The following is a 21,278-nucleotide window of genomic DNA, read 5'->3' on the forward strand; positions in this document are numbered from 1 at the left end:
CTGATGTGTGTTCCCAGACGTGACAAGGACATCAGGCTGCTGCCCGGCTGACAGCGATTGTAATAAGCATCTCCATTTCAGAGACATTAAAGTGAGAAAAAGGAAGTATGCCCGTTAGAATCGATGAGATGTGGTAGCTACCTTACAGGGTTGTTGGGAGGATTGAATGAGGTTGTGCCTGGAAAGGTCTCAGACACAAGGCGGGACGGTGGTTAGTCCTCAGTATCACCGCGACCATCACTGTCGTTGTGATCCTCCCCTCTGACATGCGAGGCAGAGAGATGAGGCTCAGGCTCTGGATTGAGCCAGCGTTTCGGGGCTGATGCACTGCCCTGTGCTGGGGGCAAGTCTGCTCTATTTCCCTTCCCTTCTCTCTCTCCCTACCTGCTCCCGCCTTCTCCCCCTGCCTCCCCATCCTCCCTCTACTTTTTCTCCTTTTCCTACTTCTCTCTGTCCCTCCTTCCTACCCCCTCCCTAGCTCTTCTACAAATAAATGGCCCTGTCACTCCAGCCCTCTTGTAGGGGCAGAGTGAATAGAAGTGTCTTTTTGAAAAGCTTGTTCTGTCTGACATTCCCGACCAGCTCAGGAGTGGGGCTTCTTTATCCTCCCCTCTCTTCTGCTCTAAGATATGCTCCTTGGGTTAAAGATTTACCAGGCTTCCTCTGGGCCTGGAGTGCTCCATCCCATGGTGGAGGCTGCTGGGCTGTGGACTCTGGAGGCCGATGGCAATCTCGGAGGGGTGTGTCCGTCCTGCTTCTGGCGGCTGTAGGCTGACCAGCTTTGGACCTGCCTGAAAAGAAACCATCTATTCTCATTTATGATTCTTTAAAAAAGAAGTTCACGGCTTTTATGATGAGCCTTATACATGCATTTAATGACATCAAAGGATTTGATTATTGCATTAAGAAGAGGTTTGAGAGCTCTCTGGTGTCCTTCGCTTTAAGTATATTTTAACTGCCTACAATGAAAGGGACAAGACCCAAAACGAGCTGTGGCAACATCTTCATAAATTCTGAGCTATAATTGACGCACCTTTGCCGGGACCAGGAACGGCCCAGGCAGGTGGACACAGGAAGACGAAGAGCAGAGTTTCCACTTTCTCCCGGGCCTGGGTGTTGAAGGGAAAGCCAGCATCTAAGCCAGGATTGAGCTCGGGACTCAGATCCATTGTGGGTCTACCTTGTGCCCAGCACTGTGCTAGGCTCATTGCACATATTACTGTGTCTAACAGGTCCTGGCCATTAGCCCCATTTTCCAGATGAGGAAACTGAACCTCAGCAAAGGAAGGCGACGTGTCCCAAGTCTGCAAGTGTCAGAGCCATGATCTGAAGACAAGTCTTTCTGAATTGAATTCTTTGCACTACCCGCCACTGGCTCCTGCTTGGGCTGTGATTACTGGAGAAGGAGGGAGAGACTAGTTGCCGAGGCCAGGGAAGTGCAGGCCTCCAGGGGCAAGCTGCTTCTTCCCACCCACGGGGCCCCTCTGGATGGTGGTAGAAACGGAATCAGAACAGAAAAAGCCACTTGAAATGAACTGTGCCCAGACAGGCCGCCATGGTGGCGTGATTGATACTGGAGCATGTAGGTGTAATGAAACGGATGCCAGCTCCTCTGCACCTGTGATTTATTGAGGACAAATTTAAGATGAGAAAGGGCCCCATACCAGGAGCTGCACCCTCCCCTCCAAGGGAAAGGGGTCATCCATCACCAGCCATTGCAAGGGCCCATTGCGAGCGGCTCATCAGATGAGCCAATAGTCTCTTTGTTGGGGTTCCTAACAAGTGTTGGATCAGCAAAAGTCTATTTATGCTGGTGGACCTTTCAGGACCAATTTGTAGTGGGTCACTGATTCTGCTGGGGTATTATCTTCTTTACTACTCGGGCCAGTTGGGGAACGCGGCAAAGATTAATGGTTTTGGCTGCCGACTTGCTGCCGTAATCTACTGCTTCTGGACCAAAGATTAAGTTTTTTTGTGTTTTACCAGAAAGGGCCCACCTTGCAGACGAGATGTGCTTTGATTTACCGACTTGTTTATGGCGCGAGGAGTTGTGGAAGTGTACTCGGTTGTGGCGAAGGTTTGGCAGGTGGCCGGGAGGTCTGGCATCCTCACTCTCCGCCGCCCGAAGGCCCTGGACGCGGGGGGGACAGGCAGCTGCTGGTGCCATGCGTGGTGTGGCTCCTACAGGCCCCGGGAGGCTCTCCTCCTGCTCACGCGACCCTGAAGCCTTGCCTGTTTCCCAGGAGCTGGCTCTGGGTTCAGAGAGGCAGACGGTGCCCCAAACTTTATTATTTAAAACGATGACACTAAAATAAATAAAAAATAAATAAAATTAGTTATGGCCTTTCCTTATTATTTGGAAAATGTCACGTGATCCTTTAATACATTTTGGAAAAAATTGGAACCGATTTTTGGAAAAAATACAACCACGCCGAAGCCCACTGCACGGTGCTATGACGGTAAGTATTTTGGGTCACATGTTCATCTAGGGTTTTTTTTTTTTTTTTTACCAGGCACAAATGTATGCGTGCTGTTTGACAGAATTAAAATCAGGCTGGTGTTATGCCGGGTTTTTGTTGTTGTTGTTGTTGTTGTTCTATGGTTTCACGTTCCACTTATTACAATGAACATTCTACCAGAAGCAAAAGCCTTTGTCCATCGCTTAATCATTTTAATAAGCCATCTCTCTTTTTTCTTTCTCGACTGAATTTGTTTGGAATGACTCTGGTGCCAGTGGTGTTTTCCTTTATTCAGCAAACGTTAGTCCTACGTCTCCTCTGGGCCAGGGCCCAGGCGGGGCTCATGGAGCTGAATCAGACACGGTGCTCCTGGATGGGAGGTGCTGGCCTCAGGGATGTGCACACCCAGGGATGTGCGGGTGCCCTGCGGGGAACTGCCTCATATGCACCTCTCACAATGGCCCAAACCCTCGATGGCTTATCACTTGAGAGCCCTCCAGGGTCCCGGTTGATTCATAGTTTCAAAGAAGGAAGCCAGGGCCTGCTTCCCCAGGAGAGGAGTCTGCTGATGGCTTCCGATATCCCCGCTTAGTTTTTCAGGGTGAACTGGGGACTGGGAGCCAAATCGTCCTATGTGGGGACCAGCAGCCCAATCTTGGAAAACTGGAAGAAGAGCCCTGCAGCCCCCATGGGCCCAGACACCCACAGAAACAGCCAGGGAGGCAGTAAGATGTGACGAAAGGGTGTTGGCCCGGAACTCAGGAACTCAAGGGGACCGGAGTTTGAATCTCCTGCCCAGTGACCTTGAGCAAGTCACTTTTCCGAGTGATCTGAAAAGTGGGGCCTGTTCCCCTGAGCTCTGAGGCTTCTGTGCCTGTCACCACCTTGGAAAGTCCCATGTGAACACTGGTGCTTGGGCTGGGCCCGCCCTGCCCCGGGCGTATGTTCCGGATATCATGCTGACACACACAGATGGATGGGCTCTAATTGTTCCAACAACACGTGTGCACATCATAGGATCTTTCCTGGGAGGCTTTGTCTCAGGGCCATAAATCACTGGACAACTGTCCCCACGGTTGGCTGGGACTTCCTTCCCGGACTGGGCTGGCTGATGGAGGGAGGGGCTGAGCAGGGCACAGGGCTGCTTTTCACCCTTGGTGTTTTAAATTTCTAATTGGGAGTCTTCCTTACTCAGCGATTCAAGGCTCCCTTTGTAGTGGCCTCCTCTCTGCCCCAGGGCGGGCTCCCTCCCTTCCTCACCACCCTGTTCCCAGATTAACATTCTTTAAGTAAGCAGAGCATTTTCGCTAGGCCACTGGTATACCAGCTTTCCTGGCGCTTGTCTTGATAACTTGCATGAGCATTGGTCAGCTGATCCAAGGCCCATGTCTCTACATGGTGAGTTCTGTTTATGGGGGAGAAGTTTCTCTTGGTTCAAGACATGAGCTGTTGATGCCCCCAGACCTTCCCCAGCCTAGCAATCCTTATCTCATACCCATCTCTTGCTTCCTGTCTCTGCTCCTGCCAACCCTCCTAGAGTTAACATTCCTGAAAAACCCTCCTGCCCCAGGACATTTGCTCTCACTGTCCTCTTGGCTCGAATGTCCCTTCCTGGGCGCTTCACATGGTCATCTCATTGTTCAAGTCTCAGCTGAAATGTGCTTTCCTGACCATCCCTAACCCCAGACCAAACCATGTTCCCCCCACCCCCATGTTAAACTCCCCGCTAGCATGCAAAGCACTCCTTTGGGTCTATGAAGACTTCTGAGGGTCTATGAAGATCTGTGTGTGTAATAGCATTTTAACAAGTTGACTGTCAGGGCCTCCAAGACAAAGATGACCACCTTTGTTCAGGCATTTTTCTCAGTGTCTGGCACGTTGTAGGCTCTCAACAAACGGAGGAGTGGATGGGTAGGTGAGCGGAGGAATTGGAGAGTAAACGAGGAAACAGATGGATGGATGAGTGAATGAATGAATGAATGAGTTCTAGGGTTGTGTGCGAAGACCTGTTTTCCCTTCTTTGATGGCTAAGGGGCAAGGGAGGGTCCCCCATCCTTCTGATCTCCGGGGGGACCAATCCTCACTCAAAACCAATGTTTCTAAAACCCGTACTTGAAGCTCTTCCCGCAGCGACCTGCTCCACCTTCTGTCCTTTCGCTCCTTTTAAACTGTTTGTTCCGAAAATGTCCAAACACACACGAAAGTAGAGAGAATCATAATAAAGCCTTGTGCCCTCCTTATGTCACCTCCTCTCTCACTGGAGTGTTTAAAACAAATCCCAGACCTCATTTCGCTTCAGACGTAAATATTTTAGGAGGGTATTACTGATAAATAATGACTTAAACATTTTTAAAAGCATGACCACAATACTGTTTTCACATCTCCAAAATAATTTTTGAAACCCAGTTCCTTTTACATCTACTCCTTGCTTGATGTTCAAATATTCCCAACCATCTCAAAAATGTGTGTTTAACACTTAGGTTATTCAAATTAGGCCGTCAGCATTGCATTTGGTTGATACATCTCTAAAAGATTTTTTTTTTAAAAACCTGTAACAGTCCCCCATTTCTTTCTTTCTTTCTTTCTTTTTAAAATACCAAAATACAATTTGCTTCATGATGTTTCTGGGCCATTCATCTTGCAGACCATTCCCCCCCACTCCGTTCACCCCCCCCCCACTCCGTTCCGGCTGACAGCCTCCTTATGGTGTCCTCGACCATGCTCCTCTGTCCCCTGTGTTTCCTGGAAGCCTGCAGTCACATTCGATTTCGGCTAGAAGCCATGGGGGTGGCACTCTGCACTCCCGTTGCCTTGTGTCCTAATGATATGTTTTGTAAAGATGTTAGGATTGATCGGCAGCTCCCCCTGTCTACCTAATGAACTCCTGCTCCTGTCTCTGTTTCCAATGCTATATGAGCTTGTTTGGCAGAACATGTCTGTTGAGAACATTGATGATACCAAGCAGATGTAGGAGCATCACGATCTGGTGGCGAACACCCTGATTTACATAAGAGGCTTAATTTCCCTGCGTCTCCGTTTCCAAGACTGTGATGGGGCTCAACAGGAGTGGCTTTGAGAGCTACTACATGAGGGGAATGTTTGGTACCTAGCTGTCAACACACAGCACTGAGTACTTGCAGTGTGCTAGCTCACTTAATGTTCCCGACAGTTCCACGAGGTGTATGTGTCATTAGCCCCATTACACATATGGGGGAGGTTGGTTAACTTGCTCAAGGACCAAGCAGCTCATCAGTGGAAGAGCTGGGAGGCGAATTCAGGCAGCTGGGCTCCAGAGCCCACGCTCTTCAGTGTAGTGCTGGGTAACACCCACCATGTCAGCAGGAGGTCCCCTTCTAGATGGTTGCCCAGTCATTGCATGGGATGGGTGTCTGTTGGTTCCTATGCTAAGGTGTGTCTGGGGGGAGGGGTGGACTAAGGTAGACCCCAGTGGCCAAAAGGTATCTGCCCTTTGAACTTTACAAAGTCATAACTTCTGTCCTTTCTCTGCTTTGCGATGAGAACCAGCTGAACCCTGGCCTCAATCTCGAAGCAAAAGCAGATCTTGCTGGGCCGGGATTGGAACCCAGTTCTTCTGACTCCAAATTCAGGAGAGCCAGAAGTGATGCCAGCACGTTGGCCGTGACTACAGCCCTCCCTCCCAGGTAAAGGAAGCGAGGCCCAGAGAGAGGAGTGGTCACTCGGGGAACTCACGGAGCCTTGCTATATAGCCTGGGCTGGCTGTTTTCCCCGCAGACCTGGAGCTCCCCAGAGTGGTCTCCTCTCGGGCTTGTATCCACATCCAGACCTGGAAGGTGTCTGGTGAACTTTGGGCAGCAGTTCTGGTGGCTGGGGGGCCTTCTCGGCCTCTTGAGCCAGCCCGCAGTCTGGAGGTCCCGTTTGTCCGGTTGCAAAGGCCAAGACAATAATTAAAGATGGCTTTGGGTTCCCTGGGCAGGATCTGGCGCCGACGCCTTGTGGCTCCATTGGGGCCTTGAGCCCTGGGCACTCGCTAATGGACTGAGGCTGATCCCGGGACTGATTGGCAGCCAGACTCCAGGTCCTCAGGGGAAACCTGGAAATTGTGGCCTCCAGCCTAGAGATACTTTCCCTTCTGGGAGCCACGAGGGAGGCGGGGGGCTTCTGGTTGGCCCAAGGCAATGGGGTGAGGGGAAACAAACTGTGTGCCCCCCAACTGAAATGAGCCTTCCAGACAGTAAAAAAAAAACAACAAAAAAAACTGTCAAAATTCGGACTCCTCACTTCTTCTCTCTGCTGCCCCCGCCCTGCAATCCAGGGCTGGCTAGCTCATTATTTTCCACCCCTGCCAGTGTGGGAGTGGGCCCAGGAACAATGCTCAAAGATATCCTCAGATACCACATCAGGGTACAGGGTGCTCCCAGAACACGCCAGGCTTCCTTCACTCCTGAGATGGAGGAGAGAAATTAACCCTTTGGGCCACCTCTAAGACCAATTCTGTCTCCTGGGCCCAGAGCACAGCACAGGCAGAGACACAAACATGCAGGGAACAGCCCAGGGAAGGAAGAGCATTAGAGGAGAATGCCTTAACAGCAACGCAAGAATTTCAGACTTTACCTGGTTGGCAATAGGGATCCATAGAAGGTTTCAGAGGGAGGGCAGAAGAGAGGAAACTGGAGTCAGCCCAGAGTCAGGGCTCTTTCGTGAGCACATCAGGGAGGGTGAAAGGCAGACACAAAACGGAAGCTTCCGACCTTTTTCTAGGACACCCAATACTTATGTGCTTTGCTCATCACCCAAATTTTATTCATTTACCCAAAGAGTGCGAAAAAGGCGCTTTAGGAAACTGCTATAAATCCAGTGCAAGTCACCATGGTAACCTGATTAGCAGCTAAATTAAGTTCATGATTAAGAAGAAATAAATAAAAATAACTCTCCTCCTTGGCTGGGGCTACCCACTGGGCCACTTGCGGCTGAGCAGATGCCCAGGCTTTGGACAGCCTGGTCCTGTGCCCCCTGCAGAGATGCTGGGGCAGGGGTGGGAGGTATGCATTTACAGCAGAGAAGCAAGGACCAGTGTTTATACAGCCTGGGGGTTGATGAGGCCCCTGGCGGCCAGGCTGGGGAATGCAGAATGCTCTTCTGAAGGCCCAACTATACTTTTCACAAGGGGCCTGTGACCTCCAGTGGTGTCTTCTGGATGGCCTGGACCAGTCTTCATTTGTAAAAGCATCCCTTCCATGTACTGCTACCCCTCCAGTTCCAGGGCCCTATATGTTGGGTGCTAGGGCCCCAACATGGCTCAGACCTGATTTGGGTCCTGGAAAGGCCCAGTTTAGTAGAAGAAACAGATTTAACAGATATTCGGGGCAGTCAGATCAATGCACTGATGCAAGTCCACTTAGATGCTGTGGAAACAAGAGCCAGTTAGGGAAGGCTTCCTGGAGGAGGTGATATTTGAGAAAAAGGCAGATATGTGGTTGCTGGAGGTGAGCCTTCATGACCTTTTGTTCGGCTGGCTGGCAGACTGTTGGTGTCCTAAGGCCCACTTAGAATGTGTTGGCACTGGCTCTGATGAAACCTGCAGGGGTCTTTTAGGGGGCTGTTCTGTTAACACATCACAGGAATCAATAGCAGGAGAGATGGATACAAAGAGAGGAATGAGCCTCCCACTTACCCTTTCTAAGCCTCCTCCTGGCCAAAGCAGTCTAGAGCCAAACAGGCTTTGAATCTTCCTTCTGCCATTTGCTAGGCATGGACTCTAGCAAGTGATTTAGTTTTGTTGAGGATTAGCCTCCCCCTCAGTAAATGGGGGGTGAAAATGACAGTGGTTCCTACCTTAAAAGCACAGGCCCTCACATGTAGAAAACACTAAGATAGTTGCTGCTCTAACTTCACTCCCTGGGGAAGTCTGCCATGACTGGGTGGAAGAGGGAGCATCTGGGGGGTCATGGAAATGGACTGCTTAGGTCTCTTTCAAGGGAAACAGCTGTGGGGAGCTCAGCTGATAGGCACGCTCCCTATGTGCTCGGGCTGAGCCTACATATCCTTCCAGGGGCTCTCAGCCAGTGATGGAGCCTGGGGAATGCTAATGCTGGTCCATTCCTCTAAGATGTGGGGCTCCCAAAAGGGTCTTTGGCCTGGGACTGCCCTGCGAGCCTAGCCCCAAGTCTGAGATGGTCCCTTCTCAGCTCCCTTCTCTTTCTCCTACCTCCCACAGATGCCAGGCCTGGTCTTAGTCTGAAGGCTCTCCTGCCTCCTCCTTCTCCCACCACCTTTACCCTTCACAGGGGTCTCCCCCAGTTGCCTGCCAAATGTCATTTTGACATTGGCTTCTCAATAGACCCCAAATGACCCAAAGGGTCAGAGGAAGAGTGCCAGAATTGGGTGGCAGTAGGAGTAGAAAGGACACCCGGCAGCAGGTCACACAGGTGCCTATGGGTGGGGGGTCAGGGCCTTCAAAGACTCCGGTCTCTGCTCATGTCTTATGCTCAAGTGTTCTTGTGTGTGCATGCACGTGTGTGTGTGTGTGTGTGTGTGTGTGTGGACAGCTCCCCGCCCCATGCCTTCTTTCAACACTGCGTTGATTATAGTGCAGTGAAAAAGTCGGTTTCCACCAGAAGAAGATGAGCTGCTAGTCTGTACGCCCATCTTAGTCTCGCAGAAGGCCTCAGGCACAGCAGCTGCTCGGCCAAAACACCCGAGGGCTTGGAACTGATATCTGATCTTCAGCTTTTCTTTGAACAAATTTTTGTTTTCATTTTCTGGTATTCTGAATTGCTTCATTAGCTTATTTAAGATTTTTAGTCCTTTGTGTGACAGACATAGACACATAAACACATGCATAAATCTTCACACCACCCCCGACCCTGTCAGAAAAAACACAACAGCCTTTCTTCATAGAGACCACACCTGCCCGCAGACTTTTAGCCTGCCCCCATCTCTCTGCTGAGCCCTGCGCCATCCCCTTTCTAGAAAGGAGCTTGGAGTCTCTCGGCTCTGCTCTAGTGGATGAAGATTTTCTGGGCCCTCTCCCTTCCCCTCTCCCCTCCAGTTCCCAGCTTCTCACCCATCTCTCCCTCCCTGCTCGGCAAGATCAGGGAAGCTGCAAACCCAACCCTTACATCAAAAAGGAACTTGAAAAATACTTGGAGCAAAAATTGCTAACTGTGCATCCTTGCTCTGTGCTGGCTCTGATATTAAATCAGGAAATGGCACTGAACAGCCGCTCCAAACACAGAAACAGGGGTTGTCAACACAGAAACCAAAAGCAATCTCTAACAGGCAGAGGTGAAAGGGACCTGGCATCAGGCCGGGACGGGGGGCCGAGGCCCGGGAAGGGATTCCTGAGCCCGGCTTGTCTCTGCCCGTTTCTCTAGCCCCCATCATGCAGCCAGCCTCACCGTCTCTGGCACTGAGTGCACCTTGTCTCCGCAGGGAATGAAAGAGAGTTAAGATGTTACTTAAATGCCTTTGGGATGCCCCTTTTCAATTCTGCAGATACTTACTAAGCACCTACTATGTGACCAACAGTGGACCAGAAAGATGCTTGTGCTTGTGGAAATGATCTCCTTGCTCTTAAGATAAGGGTCTGACTCTTTGGCACAGCATTCAAGACCCTTTAAGCCTTGGCTCTGGCAGAGGCTTGAAGCTCTATCTCTAGCCCCCTGGAAATAGCTCCCCAAGTGCCCAAGACAGTGTCCCTGCTCTATGCCTACGACCAGTCTTCCTGCATTTCTCTGACACATTTCTGCTCAGCCTTTAAAGCCTTAGTTAACTGTTACCTCTGCTTTGCAACTCTGATCAGCCAACTCCTCTCCCCACACCCCCCATAGAACCAAGGGCTGGGGATCCACCAGCCTTATGGAGCCCTCTCCATCATACCGCCTCTCCAGCTGCAATGGGAAGGTCTGCAGTTCCCTGGAAGGGAAGAAAGAAGCCGTGGCCATCCCTGGGGCCTCATCTCCCAGTACTGGTCATAGAATGGGCATAAATAGAACTGATACACCAATGAAACATCTTGATAAAATTCATGGTTGGTGTGGCTGGGGGGAAACAGCTTACCTTCACATATTTCTATGAGAAATTAAATAGGTACCGCCTTTGTAGAGGCTAATTTGCCAGCGTGAACATTGCAAATCGTATTCCTCTTTCAATCCAGCAATTTTACTTCTTGCTATCTCTTCTAGAGAAATACTTGCATACATGCAAAAAGGAACTGTTTGTTGCAGGATTGTTTGCAACTGTGAAATATCAGAAATAGCTTAAATGTCCCTAAATACAAGACTGGGTTAAAAAAAAAATCAAACACTATAGAGCATTCGTTGGACGAATTGCCACGCATTAGTTAAAAAGAAAGAAGATCTCTGTGTATTGACGCTGAAGTTGCTGAGTAAAAATAAAAAGCAAGCTGTGGCTCTAGACAGAGATGTTAAAACTACATTGTTGCATTTTTTACTATGAGAAAGTAGGTTTGTATGTCTTGTAGAATTCATTTTGAAAAGACAAAAGGTAAGAAAGAGACTGAGTGGCCACAGCAGCTCCTAGATGAAATGAGCTTGGGCTCAGGCACAGCTAAGCAGCCTTTTCTCTCCATCAGCCCCAGGCAGTGGGTCCCAGCAGTGGGACGGTGCTACCTCCTGCACCCAGAAGCTTGTTCTCCAAGCTGTGATGAACATGTAGTGGGAAGCTAGAGCCCTGAGGCTCTGAAGAACTTCCAGATAAAGGAAGAGAGAAGAGGGGAGGCCAGGAGGATGGAGTCACTCAGGTCATCCAGATGTCCTCTGAGGTGGTCCTTGGTCTGAGGAGGAAGGAGGAAGGACTGGTTCAGGAATGATGGTTAATCGGGGAGAGGAGAGGGCCAGAGGGGATGCAGGAAAGGCCTGAGGGTTCTGAGATGTCATACCGCAAGGGAGCCCTCTGGTATGACTTCAATGTGTGGGATTTCCCTAGAGTGCCTGGGACCTTGCTTTGGCTCTTGGACTCTTCTCCCCACTCTATTCCCAGGTAGGTCCCTCTAAGGCCTGGGAAGAGCCACAGATGACTTGTTCTAGGCAGCGAGATGGCTTGTGCAAAGGCCCTGTGGAAGAACATTGCTTGAGCCGTGGAAAAACTTACAGAAGGCAGTGTACTTGATGTGCTATGAGGGGAATGCAATGAGAAATGAGGTGGGAGATGTTCGCAGGAGCAGGTCATTCGGGGGATGAAGGCCATGCTAAGAATTTTGGTTCTTTGTCCAAGTATTGAAAGAATTTGTAGTAAGCTGGTGGGCAGGGGATGAAGGTAGAATGATCAGATTCATACAACCTGAAAACTGACTTCATGACCCTGTGGACAAGAAGAAAGTCTGAGGCAAGGCCTCTGTAGTCATCTAAGTGAAAACTGAAGGTAAAGGCAATGGATGGAGAACCTGAGATCCTGAGGTGGAGGAATGGATGGATAGGTGATGCTTGGGCTGTGGGAGGTGAAGGCCTCAGCCTTGAGGAGCAATGATGAGGTTTCAGAGTCTTTAATGCTGGCCCTGGGGTCGTGGGCAGGTAGTGGTGGGAAGGGAGCTCTGAGTGGTAGTGAACTTCTCACCAGGATTGAGTCATCTCTCTCTCTCTCTCTCTCTCGATACTTAAGGGATGGATGAATAGGGGCTGAAGTTCAAACAGCCTGAAGGTCAAACTCAGACCAGAGAGAGGCAGAAGAAAGGGTCGAGGACAAGGTCAGAGGTCAGGCTGAGGCCTAGGGTAAAGGACCAGGTAAGAAGACTCTGCAAAATGTCTCTCCTTTGGCTTGCATCCTGCCTTGATTTGTCTCCCACCCTGACCCTCCCACCCCACAAAGTCAGGGAAAAGGACCGAGAAGGCCAAGAAGCCCAAGGATGCTAGACTGCCTAGGAGGCATATTCATCCCTGTGCTTCTCTCTGAGCCCTCAGCAGAGGCCTGATACTGACCAGAGGCTCTCTGCTGGGACCGGAACAGAACCACTGAGACTGTGGAGAGTTGGAAATCCTGACCCAGACAGCAGATGGGGCACTGTGCTGATGCCTGGGTCCCCAGGGTGCACCTAGTCCTGATAGAGACCACAGGCTTCATAGGATTCAGAGTCCTGGACACAGGGCCAGAAGCTCCAGATCATTGCTGTTGGGTATCCCAAAAATCACTTTACCTCTCAGAGCTTCATTTGTGTAAGTGAGGTGAATCCTGTCCCCCTGCAAGTGCAGTAGTGAGGACAGAACAGGTTGATCAAACTTAGGACACTGCTGTATATCTGTACTCACCTACCCACCTGCCTGTCTACACATCTCTGCAAAGTAAGGATAACAAGAATTGCCACCTTGTGGAGTTGTGAGAATTGAAGAGAAAATGGAAGGAAAAGGGCTTTGCAAGTCCCCATATAAATGGGAGTGAATATTATGATCAAATCCCCCATCTCTGTTGGGGGCAGTACTGCCCAGTGGGTATCAAACACAGAGCTGTTCACTAGGAATAAAATGTAAGCCATATCTGTAATTCAAAAACTTCTAGTATCTCTGTTAAAACAAAATAAAAAAGAAGCAGGTGAACAAGTTTTAATATTAAATTCTCATTCCCAAGTGTGTGTGTGTGTGGGGTGTGGGGGTTAAGGGTGTCTCTGGTTTCCAGGAGAGGGAGTGGGGAAAGGGCTTGGCAGAGTGGGGTAGCTCTGACTCCCTCCTGAGAACCACTGAGTTCTTTGGGTGTTCGAGTCCACCAGGAACCAGAAGCCCAAGAAGACCTTTCTGGAAGGACTGGGTTGGAATCTGATGGGCATTGCGTGGAGACAGGGGACAGTGGCAATGACAGCTGCCTTTGGGGAAAAGAAGGAGGAAGAAAAGTCTTCTTCCTTTTTTTGGAAGGCCTGGGCTTTGGGAAGCTCAGGGGGAGGGAGAACAACCGAATGTCCTTCCACTGGGCCTAGGAGGAGACAGAGAACTCAGGGCTCCTTGGAGGAGACAGGTGATCCGACTTCTGGGTGATGCGGAGCAGAAGGCTAGCTCCTCCCTGGCAGAGCTCATCCTCAGATGGTTGGGAACACTGGCCTCTTTGGAAACCCGGGATAATACATCCCACCCAGCGCTGGTTTAGGCCAGGAGCTTCCGGCTCTGGCTCTTCGATTCCAAGCATAGCATTTGCCCTGCATCCGCACTCCACACACACACACACACACACACACACAGCCACCTCCAACACGCCTCCTACTGCACTCGGGCACGCACAGAGAAGCAGACTCGCTCTCCAAACACCTGCAGTCCTCAGGAAACCACGGGTGTACGGTGCATCTTGGGCTTGTGCGGGGCTGCGGGTGGCCGGGAGCGCCGCGCTGGGCTGGGGGCTCACGGACGAGTGCGCCGCGGGGCCGCTCTGGGGTTAGCTGGTGGGTTGAACGGCAGCCGGCGGGATCCGCGCAGCGAACCTGGAACCTGGAGGCTGGCCGTGGGTAGTGCTCCCCTGAGGATTAATTACTTCGTGCGCCCGCACGCCGAACGCCCCAAGGTGCGCGGTGCACAGCCTCCTCGCTCATCAGGAGCTGAAGAATTCCAAGGTGGTGCGCCCGCCCAGGACGCATCGCCTCTGGCCCAACTTGGTGTAGGTTAGGGAGAGGAGGTCGCGTATGCCTGAAAACTTCAGAGTGGAGTTTTGGGAGCAAGAGAGGACAAACCTCTGTAGAGGGCTCTGGCCGTCAACCGCAATCCTAGGCTCCCATTCGAAAGGGGCTTGGCGCTCCCCGCACTACCCTTGTGTCTTCAGCCTCTTTCCCTTTGCTTCTCCTCCTCTGTCCACTTCCACCATCCCTCCTCCTTCCCCTACCGCCAGCTAGTTTTTTTAGGCAAGGAGTGCAGCCTCCAGGAACTGCCGGAGACCCATTGACCAGAAGCCCCGAATGCTGATCCCCAGAGCCCCTGGAGCAGAGAGGCGCAGCTACAGCGGCGGCTGCTGTAGGGAGCAGGAGACTTTAGGGTTTGGGGCGAGGAGGCACCGCAGCAGAGTGCAGCAGGAGCCGGTGTGGGGGAGGCTAGGCCGAGAAGTGAGGTCCGCTGCTTTGCAGTGGCCTTCCCTTGGGAGCAACCTGCGTGCCTCCTTGACTCACCCAGTTCCAACATTTTTTGGAGGTGGTTGGGGGTGGGATGGGAGAGGAGGGACTGGCTAGGCTGGGAGAGTAGCAAAAAACCGGGTTTGGGGGGAAGGTGGACCTAGAGATGGACGGAGATATTGCAATCTGAGTCCAGGGAACGGGACTGACCACAACCGACGCGGAGGCACAGGGACAAAGAGGAGCGCGCCTGCCCAGACAAAGCCCGAGTTCTAGAGACCCAGAGACAGCGGGGGCGGGGGGCGCCCCAGGAGAGGGGGACGTTTGTAACCTCAGAGCCGGGTGGAAGGAACCCCTAGGACCGAGATAGGCCACACTGCGGGTGATTCGGCTTTCTGTCCCTGACAGCGAAGGTCAAGCGGACCCGTGGGGCACACTGGCCCGGCGGCCTCTCCGTGCACGCATAAGTCCACAGCATTAGGTGTGCCCTCTGAGCTATCGGGTGTCTTTACCGCCCCGAAGGAGGGCGCCGCCGGCTGGGGGTCAGTGCTTTTGTCCGGCCCTGGCCGCTTCAGCCCGGAGCATGGACCCCAGACGCCCTCGAAACCTCCCTGCGCTGAGCCCGCGGTGCGAGTGTGCTCTCGCCGCCGTCTGCGAACACGACCCGGGCAGGGCGGGTGCTTGTCCGCACTTCCAGGCTTCGGGCAGAGGCAGGGCAGCGGCTGGGCCCAGACCCTGCCGGGAGACTGCCGAATGGTTTCTGCGGAGAGCACGCTCCTCGCAAGGGGTTGAAGACGGGTTCTTCCAACATTACAGCTACTGGTCCAAACCTCTCAATCTAAGTTTTAGTTAAAATATATTCATTTTATTAAAGATGGGCGGCTCAATACCACACCCCACTCCTGCTCCACCGAGGGCGCAAAAGAAAAAAGAGTTTTCCGATTAGCCAGAGGCAAATTATTTTACCTTCTAATACTAAAATACTATTTTACCTTCTAATATATATATATTTATATATATGTATATCTAGCTGTCTCCGCACTGCTGTAGCCCACCTGACCCCTGCGCGCGGCGTCAGTCGTGCAGATGGTTCTGCACAGGCAGCGGCCAGGACACACTCACCCAGTGCACGCTTCTCCTGCCTTTCTCCGCGCGCCCAGAGCCGAAGAGCAGAAGGGGACGTGGGAGGCGGGTCGGGTCTCCGGGTACAGCGAATTTGCGATTTTTCCAGTTTCTGCCCTCCGGCCGGGGTCTCAGGAAGAGACTCTTATTTCGGGCCGTCCTGAACCCGAGTCAGGAGGGTGTGCAGCGCCACAGCCCTGCCTGGATGCCTAGTGCGACGTGCTGTGGGTTCCCCGTCTGCGCTCGGGGGAGGTTTCTCATCGGACAGCCCTGGGCCCCCTCGCTGTGGCGTTTCCGCCCTCAGCCATGGGCCTAGCTCGGTCCAGGACCGTCCCGCGCAGGGAGCTGCCCAGGGGCACCCCAGTCTCCCTCCCAGCGCTTCCCCCCAATCCGCGCCGAGCCGGGGCTCGGAGTTTCACGCGCCGCGATCAGCGCCGAACTCACAGCTGAGTCCCAGGACGGGCCCCAAGGACCTGTGCGTGGCTCTAGGGGAACCTGTCCTGAGCCGCGGGGCAAACACAGCCTCGGTTCTGGGCCGGCTTGGATTGGACCGGCTAGAAGATCGAGCTGGGTCCCAGGCGTCGCTCAAGCCTTCCGGCCGAGGGCCGGGCTGTGCGGCGCGCCTTTGCGCACAGTGGCCACTTGGGGTCGCACTTTATGCCTGTTTGAGACGCGCGGCCCGTGGACGCCGAGATCTGCTAAATCGTTACAAAACGTTCAAACAAAAACAGGGTCGGTTCCCCAGCAGCCGAGAGCCACCCGGAGCACTGTCCTAATCTGGCCTCAGCCCCAAGCCTCGGGAGCTCAGGGTTCCGTGCGTCTGGCTGGGGAATGGAATCCAGAGCCTTTCGGCCCATTCTCCACCCGCTCCCTTCATCCCGTGCTTTTGTGGGTGGGGTGCGCGCGGGGAGCGGCTGGGCAAGGGGAGTCCTGTCTCCGAACTCGGCCACCGCACCCGCCAGGAGGGGACCGGCCCCTGCTTGGCCTGAGGAGGGTCCACTGAGACTAAGAGTTGGATTTGAACACAACTCTTGGAGCCGCAAACCCACCCCCAACACACAAACACGCGCAGACCTGCAGAAACACAGGCAGGCACGGCACACACTCCTCCGGCCCGCAGCCGCGCGGCCCACGGAGCGTCTCCCACTGCGCGGGGGACGCTGGGGAACAAAGGGCCCGAGAGGTGTCGTCCCGCCGCTCCCTGAGCCTCCTTGGGGGTGACACGGGCTGGGGGTGGAGGAGCGAAGGGTAAAGAGCTAGGAGAGCTCGCTGAGGGGTGGAAGGGGCGGCCCGGCCTAGGTTGGGGGGGGGCGCGCCCCGAAGGCGAGCGGGCGGGGCCCGGGGCTCGGGGAGAGGGTGTGGGGGGCTGGGCCCGGGCCCGCTGTCCCACTGGGCTCCAGCCTTCCGCCAGGCCTCCCCGGCTCTCCGCCGGCTCGGGCCGCCAGTCAGCTGACGCGGGGGGCGGAGGAGCTGTCAGGCGCGCCCCGCCCTGCGCCGCCGGGCCGCAGGGGCCGAGCAGCCATTGGCCAGCGCGCTGGGCCGCCCGGGCCCCCGCGCCCCGGTGACATCAGGAAGGCGATAAAAGGCAGCGGCGGCGCCGGATCCAGCACAGCTGCACCGCCGGGCTGCGAGCGGCTGCGATCGGGAGAGCCAAGAGCAGGAGAGCTAGAGAGCGAGCGGCGGGCGCTTGCCCGGCGCCTCCCCTCCGCCCGGCCGCGCGCCCCGCTCGCCTCTCCACCCCTCCCGACTCGGCCCGGCCCCGGCGCGGCCACAGCCCCGAGCTCTGGGGCGGCGCGGGCAGCTTCGGGACTCTCCGGCGCGCCGCCGCGTCCCCAGACAAAGGCTTGGCCGGCGGCCCCGGCCCGCTGCGCCCTCGGCTCCCCGCCTCCCGGGCTCGCCGCTCTTCGCCCCCGCTCTCGGCTCGGCGCGCCCCGGCCGGCCGCAAAGTTTCCCGGGCGGCAGCGGCGGCTGCGCCTCGCGTCAGCGATGGCCGCGGAGCTGAGCATGGGGCCCGAGCTGCCCACCAGCCCGCTGGCCATGGAGTACGTCAACGACTTCGACCTGCTCAAGTTCGACGTGAAGAAGGAGCCGCTGGGGCGCGCGGAGCGCCCGGGCCGGCCCTGCACGCGCCTGCAGCCAGCCGGCTCGGTGTCATCCACACCGCTCAGCACGCCGTGTAGCTCGGTGCCCTCGTCGCCCAGCTTCAGCCCCACCGAGCAGAAGACTCACCTCGAGGACCTGTACTGGATGGCGAGCAACTACCAGCAGATGAACCCGGAGGCGCTCAACCTGACACCCGAGGACGCGGTGGAGGCGCTCATCGGCTCGCACCCAGTGCCCCAGCCATTGCAGAGCTTCGACGGTTTCCGCGGCGCGCACCACCACCACCACCACCACCACCCACACCCGCACCACGCGTACCCGGGAGCCGGCGTGCCCCACGACGAGCTGGGCCCGCACGCGCACCCGCACCATCACCACCATCACCAAGCGTCGCCGCCGCCGTCCAGCGCAGCCAGCCCAGCGCAGCAGCTGCCCACCAGCCACCCCGGGCCCGGGCCGCACGCGGCCGCCGCGGCGACGGCAGCTGGCGGTAGCGGCAGCGTGGAGGACCGCTTCTCCGACGACCAGCTCGTGTCCATGTCGGTGCGCGAGCTGAACCGCCACCTGCGGGGCTTCACCAAGGACGAGGTGATCCGCCTGAAGCAGAAGCGGCGGACCCTGAAGAACCGGGGCTACGCCCAGTCGTGCAGGTATAAACGCGTCCAGCAGAAACACCACCTGGAGAACGAGAAGACGCAGCTCATTCAGCAGGTGGAGCAGCTTAAGCAGGAGGTGTCCCGGCTGGCCCGCGAAAGAGACGCCTACAAGGTCAAGTGCGAGAAACTCGCCAACTCCGGCTTCAGGGAGGCGGGCTCCACCAGCGACAGCCCCTCCTCTCCCGAGTTCTTTCTGTGAGTCGTGGCCGGTCCCGGCCCCCGCCCTTGCCCCGGCCCGGACTCCCCGCCCCGTGTCCCCAGACCCGGACTCCCCCGGATCCTGTCCCTGCCACGGCCCCAGCCTTGACCTGTTTGACTTGAGGGAGAGGGAGGAAGGGCGCGCGGGACGCGGGCGACGGGAGGGCGCGCGGGCAGGCAGGGGACCTTGGCCAAGGCGAGAGCGGCGCGCGCCAGCGCCGCCTCTTAGACTCGAGCAGAGCCAGAGCCAGACGAGGGGGTGGGAAGTCCCGGAGCAACTTTTCTCCCGGCTGGAGGGAGGCAAGGCATAGTCCCGAGGAGTTGCCAAGGCCGTCTGGAGACTCCTGGCTTTCTGAACTTTGCGCGTTAAGCCGGGGCCGCTGCCTCGCGGCCCGGAGCGCAGTCCAACCCAGGAAAAGAGCAGCGAGGAGAGGAGAGGAGAGGGACCCTGGCGTCCCCGCAGGCGCGAGGCGAGGCTGAGCGAAGGAAGGAAGGAAGGACAGAAGGACCTGTCCGTCCAGGGTCCGGAGAACACTGGCTCTCAGCCCAGAGACGCGGGGCTCAGTTAGGACGTTCTGCGCGCAATTCTCATCAATTTTATTGCCTGCTCGATTATATAGAAAAAATACGAAAATCTGCATTAAAAATATTAATCCTGCATGCTGGACATGTATGGTAATAATTTCTATTTTGTACCATTTTCTTGTTTAACTTTAGCATGTTGTTGATCACGGATCATAACCCCCTTGTTTCTTTGAGTGAGAAGGGATGGCAGTGCAGAAACTCCAGCGGCTGCTTGCCGGGGTTCAGTCCCGGCTGTCGGCTTGTAAATACCCGCCCCGCCAAACCGCTTAGAGAACGTGGCAGCAAGCTGAGTGTCTTCGTTTGGGTTTATTATTATGGCATTATTTTTTTGTAAGTAAATAAAAAAAAAGTTCTGGGCATTTTGCATCAGAAAACAACTTTGTCTTGGGGCACCCTTGGAAGTTGCATGTTTTCTCCCCTTTCCTGTCTCCATTTGGTCCTCTTGTCCCTTCCGCTTCAGTTTTCAATTTTGTTAGTGCTGCGAGAAAGAGGACTGGGGTCCCCACTCCTGAGTACCAGGGCAGGGCAGCTGTCCAGTTCTGCACCCCACAGCAGCAGGACTGTCTTCGCTCCCACCTGGTCTTTTGGCTAAATTGACACCCTTCATTAGCAAGGAAAGGAAAATAGATAATATTTGCTTTTTAATGCCACCGGAATCACCCCAGGGTCCCTTCAAAAGCCTCCAGGCCCCTGCTAATTGCTGTGGCAGCCGAGCTTTTAGGGCGAGTGGGCTTGGCCAGCCCGGACACTGCCCAGGGGTGACCTAAACTTGTGTTGAACCAACCGCCACGCTCAGAAAGTACCGGAAACCCAGACATTGGCAAGTAATTTTGCAACTTTCAAGCGCGTCCTTTAGACCAACACATTATGTGTGTGTGTGTTTTTTTTCCCCTGCTTTTGAGACAGCAGGTGAATTATTGGTGGTGTCCTCCCCAACCCCCTTCAGTTGTATAGTAGCTATAGGGAAAATCTGGGTGTTTTTCTTATTACCTTTTTTTTTTTCCTGCAGGTCAGTAAAAGGATTTAAGTTGCACTGACAAAAATACCAAAATGAAAGCGTATTTTTTAGTTCCCATTTGAAATTGCTGGCGCTGCTGGCCGGATGCATTTTTGAGTTTGTATTAGTTGATAAATTAACAGTAATAACAAGATTGTATGAACCGCATGGTGCTTGCAGTTTTAAATATTGTGGATATTTGTCCTGCATCAGAAACGAGCTTCGGTTTTTACGGATTCAACTGTGTTGAAATCAAATTTGCTGCAACAGAAATTTGTTTTTATTTCATGTAAAATAAGGGATCAATTTCAAACCCTGCTTATGATATGAAAATATTAAAACCTAGTCTATTGTAGTTTTATTCAGACTGGTTTCTGTTTTTTGGTTATTAAAATGGTTTCCTATTTTGCTTATTAAAACCATGGAAATGGTGTTTATTTGGATGAGTCTGCGTTCGCCTGACTTTGACTTTCTTCTCTTGCCTTTTTAAGAGTCGCATCACTCTGGGGACACTCTTACCCCCCTCCCCAACCCATGGAGAAACAGACCATGTCTGGGCAAATCTCTCCCTTGCTTGTGTGTATGGACGTGAGGCTCAAATATGTTTCTGCTTCTCACTCTAGGTAGAGATCTCATTCGGATCTGGTTTGTGAGCTGAGAGGCACACACTTTTGGGGGGCATTCAGGCTTGGGGATCAGGACCAGCCTGCTAGCCTGATGGCTCTGTGGTAGAGATTGGTCGATCCCTAGAAGATGGAGCTTCCTGATGGGGAAGTGAGGTCTTTTCGGCAATCAGACTCAGTTGGTCCTGTCACTCTGGCCCTTCTGTAGGGGCTGTGAGGCTCTCAGCTTCCTGCCCGGTGCATCTTCCTGCCCAGAGGGAGAGTGCCTGCTTGCACTGAGTGGAGGCCTATGCCCCCTTTCCCAGGGCTTGCAGAAGCAAATGGAATCCAGCACCAGGTCTTGGGGCAGAAGACCCTTCAGACTGGAAGCTCTTCCTTGTGGACCTGTGTGTTGCGGGTGGTGTGTTCTGGGCACACATGGAGCCTTCAGACCCACAGAAGGGCACTGAGTGGCTGGACCAGGATTTCAGTGACTTTCCAAATTGGGGGCCAGACAGGGTTTGGGGCATTATTCCGGTA

The 21,278-nt window shown here is 54.1% G+C and overlaps 1 protein-coding gene and 1 long non-coding RNA gene across 3 annotated transcripts; one reads left to right on the forward strand and one right to left on the reverse strand.

Annotated features, from left to right (window-relative positions):
- Positions 1-501: 501 nt before the first annotated feature.
- LOC122915561 lies at positions 502-15,877 on the reverse strand. Of its 2 annotated transcripts, none has more exons than XR_006386064.1 (3): positions 15,598-15,877; positions 2,026-2,306; positions 502-791 (listed from the first exon to the last, which is right to left on the reverse strand). It is a non-coding gene; the product is annotated as an uncharacterized LOC122915561 (long non-coding RNA). The 2 variants fall into 2 exon arrangements; XR_006386063.1 differs by having other exon boundaries at positions 1,998-2,306.
- A 1,378-nt stretch (positions 15,878-17,255) lies between these two features.
- Positions 17,256-20,569, forward strand: MAFB (MAF bZIP transcription factor B). The gene has a single exon (XM_044263034.1). The coding sequence runs from the start codon at positions 17,584-17,586 to the stop codon at positions 18,553-18,555; it is 972 nt and encodes a 323-aa protein (XP_044118969.1). The 5' UTR covers positions 17,256-17,583; the 3' UTR covers positions 18,556-20,569.
- The last annotated feature ends 709 nt before the right edge of the window (positions 20,570-21,278 follow it).

Source organism: Neovison vison, chromosome 8 (genome assembly GCF_020171115.1).
Source record: "Neovison vison isolate M4711 chromosome 8, ASM_NN_V1, whole genome shotgun sequence".
Taxonomy (NCBI): Eukaryota; Metazoa; Chordata; class Mammalia; order Carnivora; family Mustelidae; genus Neogale; species Neogale vison.

Coding starts and splice junctions, on each gene's coding strand:
- MAFB (XM_044263034.1), top strand. CDS start 17,584: ATGGCCGCGGAGCTGAGCATGGGGCCCGAGCTGCCCACCAGCCCGCTG.